Source organism: Gallinula chloropus, assembly GCF_964237585.1.
Source record: "Gallinula chloropus genome assembly, chromosome: 2".
Lineage (NCBI taxonomy): Eukaryota > Metazoa > Chordata > Aves > Gruiformes > Rallidae > Gallinula > Gallinula chloropus.
Window position 1 is genome coordinate 89,600,735 of NC_140086.1, and position 13,443 is coordinate 89,614,177.

Sequence of the window (13,443 nt, forward strand, 5' to 3'; positions counted from 1 at the left end):
TTAAATGTTTATCTTCTTTACAGGTGGGAAGGGAAGAATGAAAACGAAGTGGGGCGGTGCAAAGAGACGGGCAAGGTTCACGTGACAGTCAATCACAAGTACTACAGGCCAACCGAAGTGGTAAGAAAATGCCTCTCTTCGCTTTGCAAATGAATAATCCAATCACTCAGCCAATAAATCGCTGCATTTGGCCAGCAGTCTGTGAAAACGGCTTAATTGTGCTCCCGCTGCCAGCTTTTAGAGCTCTAAATTAGCTTGCTTGTTGGCCCCCTCACAGCCAGCTACCTGGGAATGGCAGGCACGCTGCCCAGGAGGAGCAGGCCTGCCCTGCCACAGGGGTGCCGTTCTGCCCCCACCTTGCCCTTTCAAATGAGAGAGGGGATGCTTAAGGGGAAGCAAGGCTAAGTGTAAAACTTGGTGCGCCTCTGGTCTCGAATGAGTGCGTTGTCATCTCTCCCACAGCTGCAGGAAGGGGAGGAAGAGGAAGGTGAGGTGGGTGCTAATAGGCTTGATTTTTAAAGTGCCTCCGTGACTTCACAGCAGTGTTTCAATTCCATCCAGTGAGTAACCCCTTTGCAACTGTAGGCACCACAAAATGCCCAATTTAAAAGTGCACGTGTGCTTTGCTTCCTCGGGAGCTTCGCAGGGAACCGCTTGGTAAATGCTTGTTTGCAGAAGAGGTCTTCGCTCCCAGTAAAGTCTGCTGGCAGGATCAAGCCCATAATCCAATAACTCCTGTGTTTGAACTACTTAATGAGCATGGTAGAGAGGCAGGGGGGAAACCCAACCGGCTATATTTCCACGTCAGGCAGGATAGTGTGAGTGCACAGAGATGGCACAGGACAAAGCCCCATTTCTGGATACGGGGAACAATAGGCCCAGTTGTGCGATGTGTAAATGGGTGTGCCCAGAGAGAGGATGTTCATGTCTCCTGGGGAGGGTGATACCAGCCCCACCGCCTGCTGACGCAGCATCGGCTGTCAGTCTCTCCAGTTCAGAATTGCTGGCTTCAGCTGCCTGATTCAGGCAAGGTGTGATGAGAGCACATTTGTCTTGACATGGATTGCAGGGTGGGAGCCGGGAGCTGTGTGTGTGGAAGTGGACACAGGTTCTAAAGTGGAAATTCAGAGGGGAATAGAGACTTTCAATAGACTCAAAAAAAAGGGGTGGGCCCATGCATCAGAATCAAATGCTAGGAAGTCATTAAGAGCTGTCCGTCATTCTGTGCTTTGGTAAGGTGTCAGGATGATAAGGAGGACACAGAGACAAAAGGACTTGCCAAACAGGAAAAGGACACTTGACCCAACAAGTCTGGCTTTGTGAGACCCACTTTCCTGCTTTGTCATACCTCTTACTAGCAAGTACATATTCCCTCTTCAAAATTCATGGGTAGCATGTAGCTGTGCTGTAGTTCCACCTTATTCATGTGCTCAGACATTTCCTCCTGAAACAGTGGTGTCTGTGGTCTCCCCTCTGTCCTTATTAGTCTCCTTTTGGGAATACAGTTTCTGGATTTTAAATTGAGCTTGCTATATACTTGTCCATTTTGGGACAGTGTATAAGCACAGGTCCCTCAGGAATGCTTGCCCAATTGCTGGTGGGCCCATACATGAGTATAGGGATGTACTCAGATGCAGAGTGGGCTGTGGCCTTGAAATAGCGCTGTGTATAAATTCAGGAGACATCTGATAATTATCTGGTCTGTCATAGGCCGCCTTCCCTTGGGCTCCATCTCTCTCTTCCACTGCTCCCATCTTGCCCTGTGTTTAACACAGACCCTGCTTGGTTCCTGTGGAAACCAAGAAGGCTGTGAAGCTGCTCAGGCATGATCAACATAGGAGCACAAAGTGGGTTTGGAAGGACCTTTGATATAAAGAATATGCCGATGCATTTCTTGCAAGCCCCTCCACAAAGAGATATGGTATCCACTTCCTGGAGGTCAGTTTCCTTTTTTAGAGCATCTCAAGGTGGATGCCCAGAATCACTTCAATATTTATTTTTTTTCTGATTTCATTACCATTCCTTATCAAAGGCATGCAAGCTTCTGTTTGTTTCAGTTGGGGAATCACATCTCTGCAATTCCAAAAATGCCAGACCAAAATACAATCTATTGCGACAAAGCGAGAAAAAGCAACGAGAGAACTAAAAAGGAGTGATGGCACGTGTCTGTCCCCCACATACCACCCTCACCAAAACTGCTGAAGGCAAGAAAGCCTCAGGTTGACATTTTAGGAGTCTTAGCCAGATCAGTTAACAAGAATTCTGCTGTTGAATCCCAGTTGACAGAAAATCTGATGCTCAGATTCTCATGTCTTATTTGGAAATGTTTCTGTCTGTCTGTCTCTCTAAAATTTAACATGGTATTCTGGAAAGTGAAAATAAATATCATTTAATCTTGTGTACAGTCTGTTCTGACAGTGCCAATGCATTCATTTGAAAACACATTTGTTTTCTTCAGTTAGTGATCCCTGGGGTCAAGGCCTTCCATTGAAAAGCTTAGCTGTACTGAAGAAGAAACCTTGAAATGTGAGACTGTCTTCTGGTCAAACTAAGTAGACCCTTTGAATGCTTTGACTCTAAATCTCTTCACTCTGCTTTTGACTGCTTGGGGCCCCCCTGATACTCGCTGGCCTTGGGAATTGTTCCTGCCAATGCTGCTAATGCCTGTCTCCCCTTCTTGCATCTTGCCAGCTACAAACTGATCTATAGAACTTCTTACAGCTTGCATCAAATCCCATCAGTATCTTTTTTCAGATTTTATTGTTATTTGGAGACTCTAATCTGCTGCAAGGTTTGGGGGGGAAAAATTAATACTTCTGCCTTAAAATCAGCAGTTTTCACAGGAGCTTCATGACAAGTTTGGGTTTTATGCTGAACTTCATACACTATGGAAGATGCTTTCATGCATTTTGCGGGCTTTTTTTAGCACATGGCTAGTAACGTCATACTCTATGCTCACTTGCTGCCCAAGGCATGTAAAGATAAGTTTCCACCACAGTTTACTCATCTGCAAAATGTGGATACTTCGGAAATTATCTCACCAGTCTTTTTTACTTTTGTTGCTATCAGAATGTTAGGCAACTTAGTCTGTACTTGGATTTAAATAATCTATTTGGTATTTACAAAAATAGAATTAAAATTAATTTTAAATTTATTTTAAAAGTTAAAACCAAAACTCAGCAAGCCACTTCAGACAGTTGGAAACAAGAAGCCCTGCAGCACAGGATGTCAGAAGCATCAGATCTCTCAACCCCTAAAGTTGGGTAATTTTTAGAGAATGAGGGCCTGTCTTTAATATTCTTATCTTTCAGCAAGATAACTACTATTCATTTCTATGCAGAAATTTCCCTCCAATAATTGCACAATTGCTTGTAATCAAATCATGCCCATTAAAGGTGTTTGAGTCAAATTGCCTCTATTATTTTTGCATGGCTGATATTAAGCTAACAGTTGTATGGGAGCTTGCTTCATTTCATTGCCCTTTCCCACAACAATAAAGATTGACTCCAGGTTTCACTGGTCTATCCTGTCATCACAGACCTTAAGATGTGTATATCTCTCAGTTAGGAGTTCATGTTAGTTTTTTTAAGGGGGGGAGGGGAGAAATCTTTCAACCATATGTAAATGTTGCTTTTTCTCTGAATCTAATGCTCTGCTTGTGTTATGGGGAATTCTTCCCCTTCCCTCCCACCTGTCTCTGCAATTGTCCTACCCTTGCCTAGGTCAGGAGCTGCAAGCTGTATTTGTGCATCCCGTTTGTTATGGGCTGGCATGACTGTAAGTCTGAGGAGGTACATACATCAATGCAAATTTCCTTCCTTTAAGCAAACCCTGGAAACTCTGTCACAACGTGATGCTAATATTTAAACAGTCATCTGGCCTCTTATTATTCTTCAAAGGAAAAAAGGCATACTAACTTGCTAACTTCTTCCTTTTGTTATATGCCTGAAGCAGTTAAGCACTTTTCTCCCAGTCTTTTCTAGCACCAACATAAATGAAACTTGGCTAGGAGAAAAAATTCACACAGTGTCAAAAGACACTTAATCCTCGAGGAATTATTTCTTCCCAACTTCTCTTTCTAAATCCTAAGAAGTTCTGTATCCCTCCTTATCAGGTTGTTTACTTTTCAAAGGATTGTTTGTTGTATCTAAAGATCTACAGGTAGATTTCTATATATAAGAAATTTCCCTTCTATATATTCTATATTCTGTATTTCCCTTCTTCTATATATAAGAAGTTTCACTTACACTAAACTTTACATCTTTACTGCATTTGGCCTCAGTTGCCCTTTTTCCTCCTTGGAATTAAGCAGGATGGCTTTAAATTTCAGCCTCTTTCAGATGTTTTTTAAAAATTCAGCTCTATGTTTCCCATGTTTCATAGGATTCCAGTAAAAATTCCTTGGGGCATATCACATTCTCCCAAAGTCAGCTTTCCTAAAGTCAAAAACATTTCTGACCGCCTTTAAGTGTTTCTGCCCTAAAGAGCATTTAGAGTCTAATGAAACCATGATCACAAAACCCTAAATGCCCCGCACTTCCACTTCAGTTTTCATACAAGCTTCATTTCCTACTCTTAAGTTCAGAGCCGCCTGTGACTGCGAACTGCTCAGATGTCTGCACGAGGAAACACGTGCTTCCCTTCCTCAAGGATCTTTTCGCTCCTCAGTGTCAATACGTGGCCGGCATTAATGCTCGTCAATATGAAATAGAAGCGTTCAAGGAAGGATAATCTTCAGATTATTTTCCTGTCTATTTTCCTCACTAGCAGGCAGGTATAAAGAAGCTGCAAGTTGTCATAATGCTGGCAGCCTTACCTGTTGGGTTTTTTCCCTCATTATTCTGAAAATGTACATCAGTGTCTGAAAACTACTGCCTTGGTAAACGATTATCTCTGTTGTCCTTAATCTTCCTCCCAGCTGACTTTGCTGCTGCGTCAGCCAAAATGTTTATATCTTTCCTTATGTCATACTCAGCATTATCTCTGTGTTGCTTTGCCACCCTCTTCCTTTTACTTGTCCCTCCTGCTAATAAAACCTGTGGTAGATTTTTTGTTTGTTTTAGTTGAGGCTTTACATACCAGGCAATTCAGAGGTATCTCTGAAAATATACGTGTCCAATTCAGCCAAGTAAAATAATGATTAGTAGTAACTTGTCTCTCTTCTAGCTTCTACAAGGCACTGAGCACTTAACAGATTTTAAGTGTTTCTCAACAAGCATGTGAAAGTTTGGGGTTTTTTTTAAAGAATGTAGTATCACGGTGCATCTGCTTCTGAAACACACGTCTGGCAGAGCAGACAGAGTGAGATCAGGAGGTGGCAGCAAAGTTAGGAGAGCCTGATGGTGTGGTGCTCTGCTGCCAACCATCCCTCCACAGGTAGCTTTTTACTTTTTTATCTCACCCTGACTTTATTAGTCTCAGTTGTTCCTTAGAAAATAGGAAGATCATTTGTGCTATCAGTTTTTCCTCTCAATATGTCACCAGACCTGAGAAGCCTCATCAGGCTCCTGTCCAGTCTTGCTCACTGTCTCATTTAATCCTCTTAACAGGCTCTTAGCAGGAGCTCTAGCTTACCTCCTTTCTTGTGGGAGCAGATACCTAATACGTGCCCCTCCAACACTCCCACACACATTTCTGACTTTTTGCCTCATAACTAACTCATTACATCAGTATTAGACAGGCACATCCAGTAAAGGAATCCCTCTGGACACCACTGCAGTCCTAGTGTGCTGTGCTTCACTCGCTTGCTTCTCTTTGCGTCATCCTGCTCCTCCTCTGCTGTGCCTCCAACAAAACATTTCTCTGGCAACTTCTGCAGCTGGCTCTATTCCCCTTCCTCCTTCACCACCTCTTTCCCTGCTGTCATTCCTGAGGTTTTGAAACCAGCCATGTGTCATCTGTGACCTTCACATCTTCATTGATCTTCCTGAGAACCATCAGCCTGTCTCTCTGAGTCTGCTTTCTGATCCTCTCATACCACAACTATCTGACAAGACTCGCCAGAGGAAGGGGGTGTCCCTACCTCCTGGGGCCTAAGCTGGAGTGCTTTTGCACCCTGGGTGTTGCACCATATGTTCACTTACAAGATCAGTAGTTTTTCTTCAGAAATGTCTGGACTAGCTGAAGAAATCTCTGACCAGCTTTGGGCAACGCAATTTTCCGATCTGTGTGGGTAAAGAGATTGCAATCCCATTGAAAAGCTGGTGTGTAAAGATAAAGCTGTCATCCAGGCAGAAGGGTTGGTGGTTTTAATTCATTGCTCATTTTTCTGGACACTGTTGACACATAGCAATTAGTGGCAATCTTGGATGTGACAGATCCAGGCTCAACTCCTGAAAGCAGATTTTTAAATTAAACTTAGGTGACTGGAGGATTAAGTCTGAGGGAGAAGGCTGTTTACCTCCTTAATTAGGCCCTGATTCAGCCAAGCATCCAAACAAGTGCTTCACTTCAAGGGCATGAATAGTTAATAGGGACAGTTTCCATCCTTGAGACATTTTCCATACTCGAAGCTAAGAGTGTGCTTACGTGCATTGCGGCATCTTAATATGTAGCAAAGCAATTCGTTTGTGATGGGAACTGAGATGGCCAGCCCAAATGTTTGTGGGAACTCAGGAGATGCCAGCTGATGATTCCTGTTTGTCTGCTACTGTAAGGGAGGACAGTACTTGGGAGTGGAGATGCTGAAGTAGCTCGAGACAGTTTCTTTAGCCAGGTTCTCTTAGGGTGGCTTTGCAGGCAAGAAGGGATTAGACCAAGTTCATGCAGTTTGTAGTTTTAATCAACTGCTCCTGCAGTGACATTTCCTGCCCGTAATTCTTCTCTGCCTTCCTGGCAGTGGGGGGTCTTACCGCCACCTCTTCACTTATTCATGTTTATTCACACACAGAAAGTCTCTCTTTATCTCACCTCTTGTCCCCTTGCTCTCCCCCTTCTCTTGGCCTGCCATTTGGCTTCCTCCTCCCCCTTGTTATCTCTATCTGTTGTCTCACCCTCATTTGGGCCATCCCTTGTTTTCTTATCACTGCCTGTCCCATACAAACACTCCCTGTGCTCCAGCAGATGTGGTGGGAAATGCAAAATCTCTGGAGAGAAGCCACAGGGGTGGGAGAAAGTCTGGAGCAGGCAAAAGCTACAACAGAAGTCCAGGCTCAGGCAGCACCAAAGACACATTTGTCACAACTGCCAAGTGTTCCCTCCTGTCAGCAGCCTCCACCACCTACAGCCTATTCCCCATTGCCTGTGTGAGCTCAGAAATTTAAAAGGGCCGAACTGTGGTTCAGAACATGTTTTGGGGTACTGGCACAGCAGCTTGGAACAAAACTCTTCCCACCGGGGCTTTCCAAAGCCCTTGGTGTTAGAGGCGGTTGAGGTCACTTACAGACCTGATTGCTGGTTTGCATTCAAAAGTGGGAGTATGTCCAAAGATCTGTCTCCCACTCAGATGCTGTTCATTTTCTATTACAGTAGGATTTAAAAACCCAGGCAATACATTAACAATGCTGCCCACACTTTTATTGTTTCCCACCACGTTGTAACCTTGTCTTTTAAGTGTGCTGTGCCAACTCAACTCTCACAATGGTTTTAGGATGGCAACGCAGAGCTGTAAATGACATGATTTATATGAAAATAAAAATGAGGTTTGGGTGCAGAGGATATGAGGCAGAGGTGAGGTTTCCTTCAGCAAATCTGGAATTAAGGGCTAGACTCCTGTCTAATTTCTCCAGCCTTCGCAAGAGCCTGCCTGCCTTCAGCTGTTTGTATTTTATTTTATGGGTGAGTGGGTGCACAGAGGAAGATGACAATCACAGAGTGTTCGCATGCTTCAGCTGAGAAGCCATGAGGTGGTTTTAGGGTTGTTAAAAGCAGCTTCTGCTGAGTTTGGATCAGCAGATGCCTTGACACCAGCTTTTTCAGCACAAAGCCTTCCAGCCAGTGGTTTGCAGGGAACATTGCTGTCTCAGGCCTGGCTATACCGTGGCACCTAATATTTTTTGTGCTTGAAAGATGGTACTTCAAGCCACTGATTCTCAATATCCGATGCCATCTCCTGCAAAGCATGCATCAGTGTTACCCTGGTGCTGCTGGAGACGTTATCAGCGTAAGTCCCACTGAGAGACACCCCAGGGCAGTGTGCAAGGGTCTTACGGTCAGTTTAGGAGGAATGCATTAAGAGGTAGCCAGTTCTGAGGAAACAGGAGGGTTTGAGGTTTTGTCTCCAAAAGTTTTCGTTTCTTGTTTTTCAAGTATTTCACAGCACAAAATTACATTAGGTTTCTTTGACTTTTTTCTCTTATTTCTTTAGCTATTTGAAGTCTATTCTGCTAGAAAATGTGGAATGTTTTAACTTTACCTATGGAAAAAAATCAAAAATTTTTGGCTCAAAACCCAAAGTAGAACAAAATTGGCTTTCTGGGTTTTTTAAGGAAATCCTAATTTGGGGTGGGGGGTGGGGACAAAGACAGTACTTTTCTGGGGGAATCAGACTTTCTTTTAAACTGATCCTAGCAGTCTTCTAAGTCTCCCCAGAAAAATCAAAAAAAGCTTTTTGTTTGGACTCCTATCTCTGTCCTTCACTATTTACAATTCCCCTTAAATGGGCAAATGTTAGGAAGGAAGTACAAGTTTGGAAGTGGTAGTTGAAAAAACAAATAAGCCTTCACCTTTCTCTTCCATCACCTTTAAAGTCATCATTTGTAAATTAACAAATTCACAATGGGGGCATGAAGAGGTGGGACCTTTGTTGATGAGTGCCTAACCACCTTCCATATTTTTATATCTCAACTTTGTGTTTCACTAAAAACCTGTAGCAATGATTCTGGCCTTATAAGAACTTTAAAACATTTTAAATTGTTAATTATTTTTTAGTATCCTTAATACTTTCCTACTGTTCAAGGAGCACTTGAATGGTTGAGTTGCGGGGGAAATTGAGCCTTGTAGATCTAAACAACTTTTAAAAGGTGGTGTGGGGGGGGGGGTTGTTGCTTAATAAAACCCTAGAAAATTTTCTCTGTGGCATAAACAACTACAGTACTTGTCATGAACCAGGAAATGGATCTTCATGCCCATCTTGGATGCTCCCCAAATTGTCTGATGTCCCAGCTGGATGGGTGAAAGAGGAGACAGTAATTATCTGCAGGGCAGGGGAGACTTAAACATTAAAGAGCTTTATGCCTAGGATCAGCTGGAATTTTTGCTCATTCCTCACATATAGTGTCTGAGCTCACCAAAAGCAGACAATATGAAAAATATTAACAGGATTCAAGAAGACATTAGTAATAGATTAAGAGCGCATGGCTCCATTGCAGAGCTTTTTCTTCTTGATTTTTTTTTTCCTTTCAGCCAGAAAAGTCTAAAGGTGAGTAGGTGAAGTCAATTTTAATAATTCACAGACGATAATACATCTATTTCTCACTTGACAGAGCTAGTGTTTAAACTATTAGCATTGTCTGGCATAACATGAAACAGGATCAGTCACTCATCCCTTTGAAACATCTAACCTGGCCTCATTTAAATTTCTTCCTTCCAGCTTTGCCAGTATATTTTAATAGTCTTGGTAGAGCTCTCAGCTGACTTGTGACTTCAGACTTTATCTACCAGGTTGTGGTTAGGAATGGAGTAAGACAGCACCATTCCTCATCAGCTTTTTCTGTTAGCAGTGACACAGAAACCTCAGTGCTGCAGATAGCCATTGAAATTCAAACCAGACCACTTGACGGCTGAACAGAAATGAGTTTTTAAATCAGATTTTCTTTTTGGAACACTGTTCTGTAATTTTTTTGAGAGTGGTCCTTTTTTTTTTCTATTTTATTTTTTTGCCCTACCCCCCCTCCCTGCCTCCAGATTGCTGAACTGTTACTACTTTTCAGTCATGCTTTGTATTGAATAGCTGTGAGGGGAAAGGTGGATTAACAATAATCAAAACAAAGAAATAAAAAAAAATGTTTTAAAATAGGATGCCTGCCCATTTTTTTTACAGTAATCTATGACAAGTTCATGTTTATAATTCACTACATCTGTTACCAAGTTAGTGCTTTGCAGACCTTAAGTCTTACAAATTTCCAGATTGGGCAACTAGGAGTTGAATTGCTTTTGTTTTAATTTTTTCTTCTGCTTGACCCATAAAATACTAGACTTCCACCTTCTGATTTAGAAAGCAAAAACACACATTAAAGCTTTTTTACCATAACAAAGACTTCTGACTAAAGCAATTGGCTCCCACTATAGTTTTCCCTTAGATAAGAGCTGTAAACTTCCAAACCTCTAATCTTTGGCAGCATTTCCCTCTTGATCCTAGTTTCTGTTTCCATGTGTTGGGGGAGATTAAAAAGTGAGTTATGAAGGTGAAATTGGAAACAGAGGAAATGTGAGGTTTTAGGAAGAGCTCAGGTGAGTGATAGGGCCAAGTTTGCTCTGCGCACTGTTTTCATAGCTATGGAACAAAGCCTGCTGGGGCCTCTTCTCATACACAGTGTCACCCCTGATCACATGTTGTGACATTCGCTCCTCGCTCTCAACAATTCTTCTGCAATGCCTAATCCTATAAGGTTACCGCAGTCTTTTATACTGCACATACTCATCTGCAAGCCTTTTAAGCCAGTATCCAAGGTAGTCTTTAGGCATTTTTCCTGACCTTTCTTTCTCTGCCTCCACCCCAAGGTGCTTGTTGGTATTATCTCTGTATTTCACATAATTGTTCGATGCCTTCTGGATGGCTTCTAGGCTTAAAATAAAGACCAAAATTAATCTGGACGATGAAGTGAATCCCAAAAGAGTCAGACAGCTCAGGCACTGTAAACAAAAAGTTGGCATGATTAGAATCTGACTAGCCCTGAAGGTAAGCCACCCACCTCTAGAATAATTCCATAGCTGTGTGGGGTAATGAATGCAAGGACAAGGTGGACATGGGAGTAAAAACAGAAACACAGGAAGGTGCATTATTCACAGCAGCAGAGATTCACAGCAGCGAAGACATATGTGCACTTGAAGATCAGCCAAAGGGAGCTGGTGATGGATGACAGGCAGTTTGTGTGCTGGAAAGCTCAGAAGTACTCTTATTTTTGCCTTCTAGTATTAGGGACCACAATTAGTTCTACTTTGGCTTAACTACTGGACAGAGTTTAAAAAAACCCAGACAGGCTTGATTGACTTAATTAAGTTCTTAAATATGGCTTTATGAAGGATTTCCTACTCCAGACTAATGCCTGGAACAATTATGTTTGATACCCTTGATAACTTAGCTTGCTATGACTGAGAATACCCTGGATGCAAACATTTGCATCCAGCAGCTCCAGCAGCTAAGGATGTGCTTTCAGAGGAAGCAGGTGGCAAGGCCATGATTGCTGGGTTGGAAACTTCAGGGAGAAACCATCCACGTGCACTTACACGTAGCAGTTGATGTACTTGGTGTGGGTTTTGTGAGGATCAGTATTGTATGCCAGAGTTCATCAAACAGTCACTGTGTACCTTGACATACAGAAAACTGACTGGAAGGTTTAGCTACAACACAGACAGCTGCCATTCATGTATCTGGGTATGGCCTACCTGGACTTTGAGCTGGGAGGGACCATTTAGAAATATGACAAAGCGATTGGAGTCGCTGTTGCTTTTAGCTGGGTCTCCCAAGGATTTGTCCCAGTTTTGGTGGCAAGAGGAAAGGGTCTGCTGAAGGGGTACACACAGTGATCGGGAAAATAATCAATAACTCATTTTCCACACACCAGTGAATGCCAGTGACTGTTAGAGACAGAAAGAAGTAAATGCATTAGATGTTAATCCATCCTTGGTTTGTGTATCAGTTTTTCCCTTGGTGTCAACTACTTCTTCTGTAAAGCCTGAAGAAGTTGTATTGTCCCTCAGGTCTCATAGCGGTTTTTTTAACTGCTGAGAACTCAGTTTGACACTGTTTGCAGTTGCTGATGACCAAAACTTCACAAGACGTAGTATGCCAAGAATGTCCTCAAACACAAGGCGTCCTGCGTAACCTGTCAAGGACGGTTCAGGAGATTGGCACTCTCTAGCAGATGTATCACATCCGTGTGTCTCTTCCAAAAGCTGTGAGCAGATTGTAGAGACAAAGGAAGGAACTTTTCATCAAGTTTCTGTACAGGAAAATGTTCCTTTTGGGTCAGAATTCAAAGTGAGTGAATATCCAGCTACATTTTTTTTAATTTCTGTGTCATTCATTTCTATTAGCTGGCCAAATTTTTACCTTCTCATAAGTACTGTCTGAACATTTACAGTAATTTCTGTAGAGTTGCACTTTGAAGAAAAGCATTCTGTTGATATCAATTATACTAACATGGGCTTTAGATGTTAGAGAGGTTCCTGGGTAAGGAAAGGTAGAGCTAAACTTTTCTGTAAGGATACCAATGTGAACTGTCATGAGAATGGGAAGAGATGATTTGACATTGCACTGGTGGAGGTAAACAGACTCATTTTTGTGGAAAGGGTGTTGACAAGCAGTGATTTTTGGGAAGCCTCCAGACAGAGTCCAGACACTGACTTTAGGGACTTAGGCAATATAAAAATGATTATTAAAAAGAAAAAAAAAAAAGAAAAAGAAAAAAAGCAACCAACCTTTACATCAGCTGTGCCTGCAGGTTTTTTTTTCTTTTTTCACATACTTTTGTTCTATTAAACATTTCCGGAAACACTTGTACAGTTAAGCCTAGCACTGTGAAAAGGATTAATAACCTTTTTTGATAGACTCTTCCGGTGTTATGTGTCAAATTGAGTATGTTTCAGCTGCAAATTTAGTCTTCTTCCAAAAAAAAAAAAAAAAAGAAATAAAAAAAGAATGCACAGGGCCTTGAGCTTGATAGACCTCATGTGGACCTGAACTAAAGCGATCACGTTGCATATCATGCTGGTGAGTGGCCTTGCATACTCACATGGCCTTAGGCATAGATATAGAGATGGTTCCCTCCAAAACTAAGTTCCAGGCATGCTGACAAAATCATTTGCTCATGTCCCAAGTATTGTTTTGCTTTGGTTTGTTCACATCCCCCAAATTCATTTTTATTTTGCCTAATAAGGTGATGTTTGGGGGGGGGAAGCTTATAAGCATTCTGTTTTGCTGCTGCTTTTGCTCCCTCTACAAAGCGTGTGCATGCAGCTTGACCTAAAGAGTTAGGTTGAGCAAAGGGAACAAACTAGTCACAAGAGCATGAACTGCCTCAACACAGCACAAACAGGGCGAATGAGTTTGTGTAAAACCCCATGTTTGTCACTGTGTCAGTACGGCTTCATGTTGTGAGCTGGTTCAGCAACAGGCGGCACGGCCTTGGATTGTGAACATTCTGCACAGGAAAATATCTTTGGGTCCTGGCTTTTGCAGCACAGCTAGAGCAGGAAGATCCTTGATGATGACAGAGGCTTTTCAGGCACAAACAGTAATAATCACCGTTATATCTTTGCTAAGATTTGAGAGAGGCGCATGTG

The 13,443-nt window shown here is 42.4% G+C and overlaps 1 protein-coding gene across 1 annotated transcript in view; it reads left to right on the forward strand.

The window, feature by feature from the left end:
- Window positions 1–13,443, forward strand: part of GMDS (GDP-mannose 4,6-dehydratase) — a 428,530-nt gene that overhangs the window by 354,403 nt on the left and 60,684 nt on the right. The window contains exon 9 of the mRNA XM_084260584.1: window positions 24–120. Coding sequence (XP_084116710.1) covers window positions 24–120 — 97 coding nt within the window. The remainder of the gene's footprint in view (window positions 1–23; window positions 121–13,443) is intronic.